Source organism: Thalassophryne amazonica, chromosome 3 (genome assembly GCF_902500255.1).
Source record: "Thalassophryne amazonica chromosome 3, fThaAma1.1, whole genome shotgun sequence".
In the NCBI taxonomy this organism is placed as follows: domain Eukaryota; kingdom Metazoa; phylum Chordata; class Actinopteri; order Batrachoidiformes; family Batrachoididae; genus Thalassophryne; species Thalassophryne amazonica.
Genome location: NC_047105.1, coordinates 29434293 through 29449890, shown reverse-complemented (window position 1 = coordinate 29449890; position 15598 = coordinate 29434293). Strand labels below are relative to the sequence as shown.

Sequence of the window (15598 nt, the reverse complement as noted above, 5' to 3'; positions counted from 1 at the left end):
AGCTCTGACTGCACTGATGCCGACAGCAGTGGCAGCTTTTAACATTGCACTGCTGTCATGTGACCACTGACAATCATGATAATAATCACGATAATAATAATGATAATAATAATGATCAGATGATTACTGCACTGTCAAATCACTATAATAAGTGGAAAATTTGTTCCACAGATGATTGTTTGTGCGGGAGAATATCAGCATCAAAATGCTCTGAATGCACTCAAATTATTACTGGCATCTCAAACTTATGGATATTTCACTGTATGTTTTATTGTGGTAATTAACAAAATGTTTTTGGGCTAGTGAGGGTTGTCGTTGGCCTGGCGGCCCCCCAGGCCTATAATACCGTGGGGGAAACACAACAGAGTACCTTTGATTTTTGAAATGTCAGACAGGCAGTCAAATATATGTACTTGCATACATACAGGATGAAAGTAAATAAAACTATTAAAAAAAGACGACTGAGTGAAATGATGTCAGCTGAAGCTAAACCTTATAGAACAGAAACCAAAAATAATCTAATGGTTTAAATAAGCTGAAGTAATGTTTCTCTTTTCTTTTGCAGGCGTTGATAATTTCTATGATGCACTTGAGGATATGATGGGCTACAGACCAAATCCTTGGATGAAATGGAGCTGGACTGTGGTCACTCCGTTCCTGTGCATGGTAAGAACACATCTGCATTAAAACATGGTCACCTGCTGGTACGGAAAAGACCAGAGACACAGGTTGGTCTGCAACTGATCCCGTTCCTCCAGGTGGTGTCAGCAACATCACAATGTTCAGTCACTGTGCTCCTCACATACAGAAAAAAAATAGTAAAATACATCCTTTATCCCTGTCCACTAACATTTTCCACCCAAAGGTAGAAAAGTTAACAAATCAGTAGAAGAATGAGGTAAAACGTCTGCCCGTCAGCACGATGTTTCGTGCGCTTTCGAACTGTTTCGCCATTTTTGTCTAAACTCCGTCCGAACTTCCCATTATGTGTGTAGGGGCCATAAGGTTAGACCTTACGTGTGTGAAGTGCCTTGAGGCAACTTTGGCCTTTTGCCTTTGGCCTGAGGCAACTTTTGGCAACTTTGATTTGGCCCTATATAAATGAAATAAATTGAATTAAACGCCACACGATCGCTGCAGCTTCGCCTCTCTCCCAATTGTGGCGCGCTAAATAACGTTCATTAACTCCTGGAAATAATATATTCTGACTTTTTTCAGTGTATCAAATCCATCTCCGTGTCCAGGCAGTCTGTCCAGGCAGCTTCAGTAAACCAGCATCCACACAAACAGCACATCTCCACACTTTCAGCTCCAAAATCTGACACTCTGAAAACGTTAAGCCTTTCAGGGTGAAGCGTGTTGTCTCCTGTCTGTAAATCCGAGCCATCACTTTTGAAGGGCAGCTCAGAAGCTTCGTTTTCGGATGGAACAGGTTCGTTTCCCTCTGTTTGACAGTCACTGGGAGTTTCTGTTTTGCTAATAAGGACGTCACACACTGAAAAATGACAAAAATTGCAGAGTGAAACGTTTTCCGGAAATACACCTGCTAACACAGAGTGAGAGGAATAAAATACATCAGAGATCAGTAATTATTAGGACATGTGTGTGGAGACACTTGCAGTCATGAGAACTTTTATGTTGTCTTATTAACTGGGACATTAAAAAACGAGAGACATGTCCTTTAACATTGAAAACACCTTTTGATCTATATTTCGTATTGTATTTTAGCTTATGAAAAGTCACTTCTAACAGGACTTTGACCCTGAAAATTTTTCCCAAGGTAAAAATTTGTGTAATTGGAAACTAGTATTGGCAGAGGTTTGCACTCTATGAGCGCGGTGCTCTAGTTGACGTTTTTATTTGACCTTGAAGAAAGTAAGTCATGATGGAAAATGTTACACAGGAGAAATCGTTGGACATGTTGTTTTTTGTTTGGTGTCCCTCTTCAATTACAACCGGAATGATCACCAAGAAACTCAGGTTTCATCATTTTTAAAGATCATTGTCAAGATCAAAGGTCAAATTTGTACTTTATTGGCCCAGACTAAATCTGAAGTTTGCATGTGGTTCCATTGAACAACTTTGAATCTGTCTTGTTGAATGCAGAAAGAAATATTTGACCTGTTCAAGTTGTGGACATTAAAATTTCTAGAAATTCAGTATGTCAAAGACAAAATGTTTTTATGTTTGTTTGTTTTGGTGCTGTGGCCCACACCTGCTATAAACAGGTTCTAGTTCTGTGGACAAACATAATAGTTACCATGACAGTTTAACTAACTTTTTCCGCTTTGTGTGTGTGTGTGTGTGTGTGTGTGTGTGTGTGTGTGTGTGTGTGTGTGTGTGTGTGTGTGTGTGTGTGTGTGTGTGTAAGTCACAGCAACTGTTAAAACCCAGTCACCTTTTGTCTTTGGGGCGAGTGTAAACGTGTGTATCCACACTGTGTTTTTGGTCAATGATCTCAAAATGTTCAGAAATTGAATTTGTACCTTTAATGGCTGATGGAAACATTTGTTCCTGTGCAGGGCTGCTTTATTTTCTCCTTGGTCAAATACAAGCCATTGACGTACAACAAGGTCTACGAGTATCCGGACTGGGCCATCGGAATGGGCTGGACTCTGGCTTTGGCCTCCATGATCTGCATCCCCATGGTGGTTGTCATCAAGATAATTCGGTCTGATGGGCCGCTGATTGAGGTTGGTGGAATTAACAGCGTGGTGGAAGTTGCTGCTTGGTCACGTCATGTTAGAGCCCAATCGATATATTGGGTTGGCTGATAATATCAGCTGATATGAGCCTTTCACCAACATATTGTTTATCTGAGTAATTTTACCCATATGAAGAGTGCAGAAAGCATAAGAGACAGAGGCAAAGAGACCAGCTGTCATTCATTTTCAATCAGAGTGGGTGTTTTACAGTGACAGTGAAAAGGTGTCAGCTGGGCAGAGCCAAAATAGATAAGAGGTCTACATCATGTAAATGCTGAGCGATGCAACATGACAAGAGCCAGTCCAAGTGAAGGCAACGTGATGTACTTTGGCTGGTTGTTGGTTATATTTATAGTTATTTTATAAAGTTCTTGTTTAAACTGTAAAATATCAAACCTCAGTTACATTTCTTTGTCATGCCACTTTATATATATATGTATACTCAACAAAAATATAAACGCAACACTTTTGGTTTTGCTCCCATTTTGTATGAGATGAACTCAAAGATCTAAAACTTTTTCCACATACACAATATCACCATTTCCCTCAAATATTGTTCACAAACCAGACTAAATCTGTGATAGTGAGCACTTCTCCTTTGCTGAGATAATCCATCCCACCTCATAGGTGTGCCATATCAAGATGCTGATTAGACACCATGATTAGTGCACAGGTGTGCCTTAGACTGCCCACAATAAAAGGCCACTCTGAAAGGTGCAGTTTTGTTTTATTGGGGGGGATACCAGTCAGTATCTGGTGTGACCACCATTTGCCTCATGTAGTGCAACACATCTCCTTCGCATCATCCGTGAAGAGAACACCTCTCCAATGTGCCAAATGCCAGCGAATGTGAGCATTTGCCCACTCAAGTCGGTTACGACGACGAACTGGAGCCAGGTCGAGACCCCGATGAGGACGACGAGCATGCAGATGAGTTTCCCTGAGACGGCTTCTGACAGTTTGTTCAGAAATTCTTTGGTTATGCAAACCGATTGTTCCAGCAGCTGTCTGAGTGGCTGGTCTCAGACGATCTTGGAGGTGAACATGCTGGATGTGGAGGTCCTGGGCTGGTGTGGTTACACGTGGTCTACGGTTGTGAGGCTGGTTGGATGTACAGCCAAATTCTCTGAAACGCCTTTGGAGACGGCTTATGGTAGAGAAATGAACATTCAATACACGAACAACAGCTCTGGTTCACATTCCTGCTGTCAGCATGCCAATTGCACGCTCCCTCAAATCTTGCGACATCTGTGGCATTGTGCTGTGTGATAAAACTGCACCTTTCAGAGTGGCCTTTTATTGTGGGCAGTCTAACGCACACCTGTGCACTAATCATGGTGTCTAATCAGCATCTTCGTATGGCACACCTGTGAGGTGGGATGGATTATCTCAGCAAAGGAGAAGTGCTCACTATCACAGATTTAGACTGGTTTGTGAACAATATTTGAGGGAAATGGTGATATTGTGTATGTGGAAAAAGTTTTAGTTCTTTGAGTTCATCTCATACAAAATGGGAGCAAAACCAAAAGTGTTGCGTTTATATTTTTGTTGAGTGTATATATATATATATACAGTAGATAGATAGATAGATAGATAGATAGATAGATAGATAGATAGATAGATAGATAGATAGATAGATAGATAGATAGATAGATAGATAGATAGATAGATAGATAGATAGACAGACAGACAGACAGACAGACAGACAGACAGACAGACATATGTGGGTATTGCATTTTGTTACTCCCTAATAACAGTAACCCCCCCCAAACCCCAAACTAAAATTTATATTGATCGGGGTCTACTTCAGGGGATTGACGACGATGACTGAAGATAATTGGTTTCTCCTTCTTCCCTTCCTACTTTTGCACCTACAGAGGATTAAGGCGGTGGCGGCGCCGGTTCGTGGCGGGGCCAGTTCCCGGCCAGCAGACCACTATGGCCCCAAGGATCTCCGTTACGCTCTGGACCCCAATGGGAACAAAGGCCTGCTGCCAAAGGGCCCCAGCCACACGATTGTGGAAACCATGATGTAAAGGTGCGAGACGGAGACTCTCCATGAGCTCGTCCTCCCGTCCTCTCCTGCCCATGTAAAACGCTCGCTTCCTGTCTGTCTCTCTGTCTGGTGGATTGTAAGGATTTTAAGGAAACACTTCTAGTTCCATATCTTTTAAGAATTTTTTGGAAGTAGTTTGCTGACGGTGGATTTTGTAAGAGGGTAGAAATCACATTTCATATTGGTTTCTGACTTCCTCATGAGGTATTTTTTTGTGTTTTTGACCAGTATGTAATCAAGTGACTACTTAACCTGTTGTTAAGATGCTTTTCCATAAAATCAGCTAACCTTCTGAAAAGACGAGGAACTCAACAGTCCGACTGATAAAATGAATATCAACCACCAAAAATACCCCTGATTTTAATTGAAGGAAATGACCTGTGATACTATGAAGACGGTCCACATGTCTGATGGTTGATATTTGAGTGAAAGCGTCCACTGTGTGAGGTTGAATTGGACGAGTGAGACACTACTGATGCAGTTTTATTGTCAAAAACTAGAGAGAGACTGTGTGGAGATACTTATTCCATCATAAAAATACTAAAAGAAATTCAGCTGCACTTGGCAACATTTCCCCCAGAATACAGAAATTGAAATCTACTAATTTCCCTGCAAACTGGCAAAGCAGGGTATTATAATCAGTCCTGTGTGTGTCTGTCTGCAAACAACAGCAGTACAGAAGGGTTGCTGGACAGATTTTCACCAAACTCAGTGCGAATATTACTTGGGAAGACATCTCGAGATGATTAACTTTTGGACAAGAATGGACAAAGGTCAAAGCCAACAAAAGCATATTTTCTGCTATGTCTCCACAACCAACAGGGTGAGAAAGATGATTAAAAGTTGAGATTGGTCACAATAATATTTTGGAATGATTGGTATAAGTGGTATGATAATTCATAAAAGGAAGTCATGTTCCTTCAAAAAATACATATCCCAGTGTGCAGAGTGTAAGGTTTGCATCAACTCTCTGATGGCTTTCATTACAATTGTAATGGCTTTTTAACACCGTGAAAACCAGAGCCCTGACCCAACGACTGGATGTCTTATACCTCAGTCACACATAGTGACGGGGGTATCACACATAGTGGCGTTGGACTTATGAATTAACGCACATACGAAAAGTGTCGGATTTCACTTTCAAAATGTTCTGACAACCATCTGTGGAAGTCGGTAGAGTTGTTCAAAATCGACCGGCGGCCCCAAGTGTGATGACTACCATCTGACCACAATTTACCTATTCTGACGGCATCAAAACAGCATTTGAAATGATCTGATTGTGGTTGATTGAAGTCTGAGATCAATCGGTCACAGCAAAGCCTGCAGACATGCTGTGTCACGTTTGTCCATTTCCAGTGGACCCCAGCTAGGGAGGGCGAAGGAAATGGTGTTATGTAATAACATGTATGTGGCACTGTGCGCGCGTCAGAGGCTCGGAGCAGCGCCACAGCGCAGCTCAACGGGATGTCACCGCTGTAACGCACATATTATTACATGTACACCTCCTAAGTCTGTAGCGGGTATGATATGGAAATGTTTGCCCAGCACATGACGACATAAATAAACATGTAACTCACCTCCGGTACCTCGTGCCTCACAGCGCAGCCCAGACAGCAGGAGCAAATGTTTTGTGTTGAAGGACCAAATCACTGCACCAGCTCAGTGCATCTACACCTGTGGTACCCTGATATAGACAAAACAGGTGCTGGGCCTAACAATGGCAACTGCCCTACCAGGAACATAGCAATGAATCTTGCGTTGTGCCATGTGTTGCTTTGTGCCAGGTTGAAGATGAAGGCTTGTGTACTTACCCGTTCTGGAAAACACTGCCAAAAGCTACCAGCCATCTTTTCGCCCTAGGGGCTAGATTCGGGATTTGAGTGTAGAATCATAAACTGCTGGAATATGTTTAAAGGGATTATTGCCGGTTTGTTGCACAAATCAGATTTGATTCTACGGTGCAGGCAGCATTAGATCTTTGACACCAGAGTGGTGGCTCTTTGGACAGATCAGAGTTTTCTACCTTAGCTGTTTTATTCAGATTACTCAGCTTCCTCAAAGAACCATTTCAGCTACAACAACAACAACAACAAAAGCAAATCGGCTTCTGACCCACTGTCACACTTTGGTTATTTGCTGATGTTTTGGCATCTGTTTTGTTGAAATTTGCCCAGTGCAGCTTTAAAATATGGTTTTGAAAAACTTATAATTTAGAAAACAAAACAAAATAAATAAAATCCACCAGCATTGTGGTACTTAAATGCACCTGGTCCTCGACTTGAAGTGAAGACGGTGAAAACAGCACTTGGACTGTGTTGGAGCGAAGGGAGCTTCTGAAATCATTTGAAGTGTGGCGGTTTCGCCCTCAAGTGTGTTGTCTGTTGCATACTGTACAGTAGTAGCTAGTCAGTCTGTATCTCTGTCCTAGACCAGTTTTCAGTATTTTAGTCACTGCACTAGACTCTTTTGGCTTACACTTTTGTTTTTCTACAGAGGAACATATATTGTTCATTTTTCCTCTGTCAATGTTTGACTTCTTATTGATGATAATTTGCTTGTAGTTTTATATATAAAATGTTTTGTCTATTCAAAAAAATGCTCTTACACAAACATGAAATCACACTTTTTACAGTGCCGTTCCCATCAGCCATTTCTCCAATTTATCATCAGATGGATGATTTTTCTCATATATATTTCTGATGTTAAGGGTGTGGGTCAACAAGTTAACAAACAATATGAATTCCATAAAGGCTTCTTTAAAAAAAAAAATCCAAGATGTTTGGAGGAATTTTTTTTCCCCTTGTGTGTAAATACCAGGAACGTTTTTAATTCATGTATAAACTCCAAAACACGTACTGGGAATACAATCAGCCAGTAAACCTGCTGTCGTAAAAATAATTACAGTTTATCTGGTGATTTGAAAGTAATTCTCTAGGATACAATTATTATTATTAAATTCCCTACAACTAAGTATTGCGTCAGATGATAATTCCACATAAATAGATTCTATCATCAGTTCAGATGGACTATAGGTTGTAACAAAAATAACAATAAAAATAAACACACAACTTTAAAATTTTGTGTATTTCCACAAAAATGTGTTGTAATATCAAACTTGTAAAGACTTATTCAATCAATTCAATTCAATCAATATGCAGAAATGTTTTGTATTTAATTCCGTTTTGATCAGATGTGTTCTTTCTAAAAATAAATATACAATTCATAAGAAATGTAAGTAAAAATTTAAAGTTAGAATGAAAATCACAGATGCTGAAGGGGGAAAAATTAAGGTCAATATTATTATTATTATTATTTTTTTTTTTTTTACCAAACCATAAACTGATACTCCATATATTTTATAAACTACATGAATTAAACAAACACTCCTGATTATTGATAAGGTTTTTTTTTATTTTGTATATTATGAAAGCTGTAGCACACAATTTTAAAACAGGAAATGATGTACAATATTAAATAAAGAAACTTGGCATATCATTGAGTAAATTTTATATTTATCTCTATATTAATACCTGTGAAGCCGTAAATTGTGCTCACTTAAAATGTTTTTGGAATTTGTAATCACCTGTGGGATCAAACCTGCTCCTATAAACCTTCAGTTACAAGCTGCTCACATTCAGCATCTTTGACCTTTTTATACTTGAAATAATTTATGTTTCCTCCTATTTAAATTTAATAAGAAGTTTGTCATGAAGCGTCACTTATTGCAGACAAAACACTTGCGAGAAATGTGAAGAAATGCCAGCATGTCCAAACCAGTTGTCAGCTATTTAATGGAAAATGTGCATCGCAGAATCACTGCTTTTAGCAAACCTGAATAATTTATCATTTTTAATCAAAATGAAAGGCCATAATAGAGGTCATCTGACTGACAGTCATTCTAATATGTCTGTATTACAACAGGTTCTCCATCATACGTGTCACCAGCAGCCGTCCAATCACAAACTTTAATGATGTACAAAATAATAGAAATCCAGCTACAATCAGTTCTGCAACATAAGGATTTTGTCTGTTATACTGCCAAAAAAAGAAAAAAAAAAATCTCCAAGTGAAATTTGTGTTGCACAGTATTTGTATAATTTGGATTTTTTTTTTTTTTAACAAAATGTTGAGGCCAGAAATAAACACTGCCATATTTCATCAGGTTCCATATTGGCCTCCGTAATATTTTATCTCTCTCTTTTTTTTATCGTTGTTTTTCATTTTTTTTCTAAAGCAGGTAGATTTAACGTGATAATTCCCAATTCATTTAACCATTGCCATTTTTCTTTATTTCACTTTTTTTACATTTTGTGATTTAAACCAGATCCACAGCAAAAATCTTCTACATACAATAAATTTAATACAGAATCAAAACTTAATTTAATGATTTTTTTTTCAGATCTGCCTTTAATTTTCCCATGAAGGATCTCTGATTTGTCAGTTCCTTTACAACAGAACATTATCTTCTCTTTCACTTTTCAAATTATGCAGAATTATTTTTGTAATTTGGGAAACTAAAACATCTGCAAACATGACTGATCTATCTTGAAATTTGTCCAACAATGTTCTGATCATTCCATTGCTATAATATTTGCAACGGCTGCAAAATGGAAACATTTTATTATTATGCTGACTTTCACATCGATAAAAATACAGTGTCAAGTAAAAAAAAAATCTGTTGCCAGCTAAAACAAAACACAAACATTTAAATATTTAAATGCAACAATTTTGCGTAAACAGTCTTCAATCAGTAATCTTGTCTTGTCTTCAGTAATCAGTCAGACAAATTGTTCTGCATTCGTGTAATTTTACATGAACTTGCTACATGCTGATAACTATTTTATGAAAATTGTTCCAAACATACAAGTTCATATACAAAAATCTGTAACAGATTTATGTAATCTTCATCCATTGTTGCAACAAGTTTACAAAAATTGATAATCACAAGTTATAAACTGGAAATATGTTCTGTTCTCTGGATACATTTATGGAATAAAAAAAAATTGTGCTAAGATCCTTCATTTAATGTTTTTTTGTTTGTTTGATTTTAAGAGACCACAAACATTATCAGTGGACCTGTTTCTACAGTGTAATTTTGAAATATGAAAGTTGCCTGTGGGTGAATGTAAAGATTAATGAAGTTTTTTTTTGTTGTTTTTGCTATGATTGAAGAAGCTTCATTTGTTTTAGTTTTGTTGATCTTTTTTTAATTTAGCTGTTTTTTTCTATCACATTTTCTTTTGGTTTTTCAAATGTGTTTGATTTTCTGTTATTAGAGTAACAACTTGTCAATCAGAAACAAACTGTGATTTGTTATGTGCAATACTTTGTAGACTACCTTTTGTTGTGCTCTTCCTAGAAGGTGATACTGAACTATGAGGAAAGACAAAACCAGTTTCCGGAAAACGTTCCACATGATGTTTCACAAATCATGTGATTTCAAATGCACTGACAATAAATGACAATATTGTTATATTAAAGATCAACTTTATTTACCCTGAAGGAAATAATTTTTTCAGAATACAGAAACAGTAAGAAAATGGTTAATTAAATCACAATTACAGAAAGTGTTAATATTAAATAGAAATCAAACAATCCATATTTTAACAATAAGTACAACAAATTTATGTGGAATGACTGGAAGAAGTACAACATGTAAATCATGTTAAATATCTATTTTTGTGATGGACTGTTGAGTTGTAAGTTTGTGAAAACTGTAACACTGCCATTAAGAGGCTCGTTGTCCAATCACACAGCAAGCGCTAACAATTTCTACAGCGCATTAACACCATTGCTGATAGTTACCTTCATCAGATCATTTTGCTGTTATCAGACAATTTCCTGGGAGTAGTTCTACCTGTTTATTGGAACATCCGTCCCATTCTAGTGACAAAAACAATGCGAAAAGTCCTACAACAACAACAACAACCAGATTTTGCAGTGTCAAACATGAGAACAAGCCAAATCATAGAACCCCTAGTGCTTTAAAAATTAAACTATAACCAAAGTGTATCCAGAAGGATCAGATTATAGTTGATCTAACAGCGTCATTACCACTTATTTGGGCATGCCAGCTTCCAGTAGAAATGACATCTGTAACGTCAATCAGAAAGCTTGTGAAGACGGTAAAACACGGTTCAATTTCCTGATATTTTAATGTAAAAAATCCTTTATTCACATGTAGGCTTGCTCTCCCTCAGAGAATTGTAGTTGTAGTGTAACCTTTGAAGGACTGTGATCACATTTTAAACCAAATTATATTTGATGAATATTTTCCTGTTAGATATTATTAGGAGAATAATGAAAATTTCTGACTTGTGCTGAAATTTTTTTTTTTTTTTTTTTGAAGAAAATACAAAAAGTTTTAAAAAGGAAGTGATTATTAAATCATTTAAAACAAATGTTTGGCTTGAACAGTGCAATCAGAAAGTCTTCTCACTTTCTCAGCAATGATCCAGTTTTCTGTAATATTGGTGATGTCTGCACTAAGGCTAGTGGGAAATGTAGTCCCGCCTGTTGTGTTGATTGGCCTTGTCGGGACCATGACCTTTAATGTCTGTGCCTCTCTCTGACCTATATTATTACACCAGAAACCAGCCCCTCCTTTTTTGTGAATGTACACATGTAAAATGTTTTTAAATTCTTGGTGAAGAAAAGAAAAGCAAAAAAAAAAAGATTTTAGAATTTTTTTGGAAAGGTTTTATTTTTTATTTCTATGGGCAACCTATAAGCTACAAAAAGAAAACAATGTGTGTTTAAAAGGTTTTACAAAGATGTAAAACTTTATTTCTTAATAAAAATAATTTGTCTTCAGAAAACAAGTCTGTTTTGTTGTTGGTTTGATTTATTTACTATTTATTTGGTCTGATGGCTCATAATTTTCACTTCATACTATACAAATCAAATAAAAAAATGAAAGAAAAAAGTGAGATTAATCTCACGGATAATAAGTCTACACATTGAGATCACAGCCACTGATTATTTGCCGACAGTATTGTATGAACCAGTCTTAAAATACTTCAAAAACAGAATATTCCCATACATTATGTATTTAAATACACGCATTAACTTTGTAATTGTCAATTCAAGTGGGATTAACAGTCTGGTTAATAACAAAATAAAAATATTCACAAAATCCAGTGGTGGGAGCTGCCCTCCCACAAACATGATCACATGACGCAGCATCATAAACAGACAAATATCTCAAAACACTGTCATTACTAAGACATTTTGTGGAGGTGATGGTCTAGTGGTTAAGTAGTGGGTTTCAGACCAGAGGATCCTCAGTTCAAACCGGACAATCACTACGGACCCTTGGCTAAGGTCCTTAATCCCAAAGTTGCTCCTGGTGCGTAGTGAGCACTGTACATGGCAGCACCCTGACATTGGTGTGTGTGAGTGTTTCTGTCTGTGTGAATGGGTAATTGTGAGGCATCATTATAAAGCACTTTGAGCTTCTGATATCGATGGAAAAGTGTTATACAAATGCACTCCAGATTGGTTGGTTAAACATTTTGGGGAAACGTTTAGAGAACATTCAAGTGTAGGCCCCCCAAAACACTTTGAAAATGTTTTGTGGAAAAACGTTTTGTAAACCTTTCTCGATCAAAAAGTAAGTCCCTTTGGCTGCTCCCTTGTTTTGTACTCGGGGTCACCACAGCAAATCTAAGGTGGATCTGCATGCAAGTTTTACGCTGGATGCCCTTCCTGATGCAACTCCACGTTACATGAAGAAAGGTGGCATGGGTGGGGTTTGAACCGGGAACCTTCTGCACTGAAACCAAGTGCACTAACCACTTGGTCACTGGATTATTGATATATATCTCTATTACAGCCATTTATACACATCTTTACAATAAAATGTCCGATCTGTACTTTTATGTATTGTGAGTTTACTCTCTACAGGGACATTAGTTTGTCACTGAAAAAGCAAACTTGTAAGATTTACTTCATTAAATCCTCAGAACAATTTTTGCTAACAGTTTTTAAGTAAATTTTACTTCTGTAATATCAGTTTCAATTTATTTTCATTTATATACCACCAAATCACAACAAAGTTGCCTCAAGGTGCTTCACACAAGTAAGGTCTAACCTTACCAACAGTGGTAAGGAAAAACTCCCTCTGATGATTTCAGGAAGAAACCTCAAGCAGACCAGATGCAAAGGGGTGACCCTCTGCTCGGGCCATACTACCGACAATTTACAAAATTCACAAAACAAATATACAGGAAATATTGCCGGTGCACAGGAAGGGGGGTGGTCAGAAACAGACACCACACCCATCTCTGGATGGAGCCGCACCTCAAACAGAGAGAGAGAAAAAAAAAAACAGAATAAGGCATCAGAAAGACAAAACAAATACAGTATAATTTGTCAGCATTAAGCAACAAGAAAGAAGAAATACTAAGGTGATCGCCGGCCAGTCGCCCTAAGCTTCACCAAAGGACCCAGAATTTAGATACAGTTGAGGCCGCTGCCCGCTCCGTTTCCTAATAAAATGAATTAAAAGAGTAAAAAGCATAGTAACACACTATGCCAGTATGCTAGCCATACGAAAGGAAAAATAAGTGTGTCTTAAGTCTGGACTTAAAAGTCTCCACAGAATCTGACTGTTTTATTACTGACACAGGGAGATCATTCCACAGAACAGGAGCATGATAAGAGAAAGCTCTGTGACCCACAGACTTTTTATTCACCCTAGGGACACAAAGTAGTCCTACACCTTGAGAACGCAAAGCCCGGGCCGGTACGTAGGGTTTAAGTAGGTCAGCTAAGTAGGGAGGTGCCAGTCCGTAGACTATATTCAGTCCTCATCAGTTCTCTCATCACGGTGAGACTCTGCAGGAGGAATTTTTCCCTGCAAAAATTAAAACTAAAAATCATCACAGTTACAATAACAGATTCTGGTATCATAAATATACATAATCTGAGGGAAAATTAATGGTTAAGTGAAATTAATTGCATACTTATACAACTGATTATCTAGAAGAATTAAAAAAAAACTCAATCAAAAAAGTTGCCAAGCTTTGAATGTACTTTATAAATGCTTTACCAGTTTTAAAGAGGGATATCTAGGGACCTTATTCTACCTAAATACACAAATAAGTTTCAAACTTACCTTTCAGAACTTGTAATTTCTTTGATTATAAGAGAGAGAGAGAGCAGTGCATGCTTTAAGTTTGAAATTGTCTAACTGATGTGGCCAGTCAATCAGGTTGCAGGCAGTCAGGATGCAGTTAGCCTATCAGCAGAAGCTGTAGTTCTGTACAAATATTATTCTGTTCTAGATGCCAGTAACAATATGGTAAAATATATGAAAATTAATAAATTATTAATTTTTACTTCATGACTTTGATTTTTAATCAAATAAATGCTGCTCTTCCCTGATACGAAACAAAGTGACTGTTTCAAACCATTTGGGAAACATCTGTCAAACATTGTTCTAAAACATTCTGTTATAACCTTCAGGAAAACATACAGACCTTCTTACTGCAACATTCTGAAAACATTTTGTTACAATTGTAGCAGGATGAAGGTCCCGGGTCCTGATTGAAAAGACATTCCCACTAGTTTGGCTAACGGCGAATTCACCTTTGGTTGACCTGGTAGAGGAATGGTCTTTAGTGTGAGCCGTCCGGGGTTCGGCCCCACCGCCGTCCCGGCCACAAAATCCTACGGTCACAATTGGCGTTGTCGGCAGGATGTAGGTAGTTAGTCACAGAACATGCTTAAATGCACCTGTGACTTTGGGACGAAGTCAAAAATGGTGGGGAGATATGTAGCGGGATGAAGGTCCCGGGTCCTGATTGAAAAGACATTCCCGTTAGTTTGGCTAACAGGGAATTCACCTTTGGTTGACCTGGTAGAGGAATGGTCTTTAGTGTGAGCCATCCAGGGTTTGATCCCACCGCCGTCCCGGCCACAAAATCCTACGGTCACAACTGGCGTTGTCGGCAGGATGTAGGTAGTTAGTCACAGAACATGCTTAAATGCACCTGTGACTTCGGGACGAAGTCAAAAATGGTGGGGAGATATGTAGCGGGATGAAGGTCCCGGGTCCTGACTGAAAAGATGTTCCTGCTAGTGTGGCTAATGGGGAATTCCCCTTTGGCTGACCTGGTAGAGGAATGGTTCTTAGTGCGAGCCGTCTGGGGTTCAATCCCACCGCCGCCCAGCCACAAAGGTCCTACGGTCACACAATGTTTCGCAGAGTCGACACTTTGTTTTCAAAAGTTTTCCAACTGTATTTTGTAGAAAAACCTTTCTAATACCAAAGCAAAAACTTTCTGGATATGTTTTGTGTTTCCTGGAAAGGCTGCGTGTGTGTGTGTGTGTGTGTGTGTGTGTGTGTGTGTGTGTGTGTGTGTGTGTGTGTGTGTGTGTGTGTGTGCGTGCAGGAGCAAGAGAGAGAGTGCAAAAAAGAAAAGCTTTCTGACTGCTAAGATCAGGGAACTGAAGCAGAATCATTAACACAGAGTAACGAGAAAACTCAGAACAGCCATGTTTACTTGTACCACCACCAAGCAAGCAAAAATACCATAAACACAAATACACAATCAAATTAATCAGATTCCAACCAAGTTGCTGGATATTGTGTGTGGCTGACATAAACACTGACAAAGACAGACCACAGACATCATTCACACAAGCAGCAATAATCTACAACAAGTAAAAATACATAAAAATGAAGTATAAAATATATAACCGGCATTGAGAGGTGCGTGTAGCGGTTGCCTCACAACTTGCCACTATCCACTACAAACATTTCAACCACCACCACAGGGTTACCGGCATTTGCCAAGGTTAAATGCCACTGAACAGCACTGCAGCAGTCACA

General features: G+C 38.3%; 1 protein-coding gene across 1 annotated transcript in view; it reads left to right on the top strand.

Moving 5' to 3' along the window:
- Nucleotides 1-5062, top strand: part of LOC117506465 (sodium- and chloride-dependent taurine transporter-like) — a 110666-nt gene extending 105604 nt beyond the window's left edge. The window contains exons 13-15 of the mRNA XM_034165964.1: nucleotides 566-666; nucleotides 2523-2693; nucleotides 4583-5062. Coding sequence (XP_034021855.1) covers nucleotides 566-666; nucleotides 2523-2693; nucleotides 4583-4741 — 431 coding nt within the window. The 3' untranslated portion in view covers nucleotides 4742-5062. The remainder of the gene's footprint in view (nucleotides 1-565; nucleotides 667-2522; nucleotides 2694-4582) is intronic.
- The last annotated feature ends 10536 nt before the right edge of the window (nucleotides 5063-15598 follow it).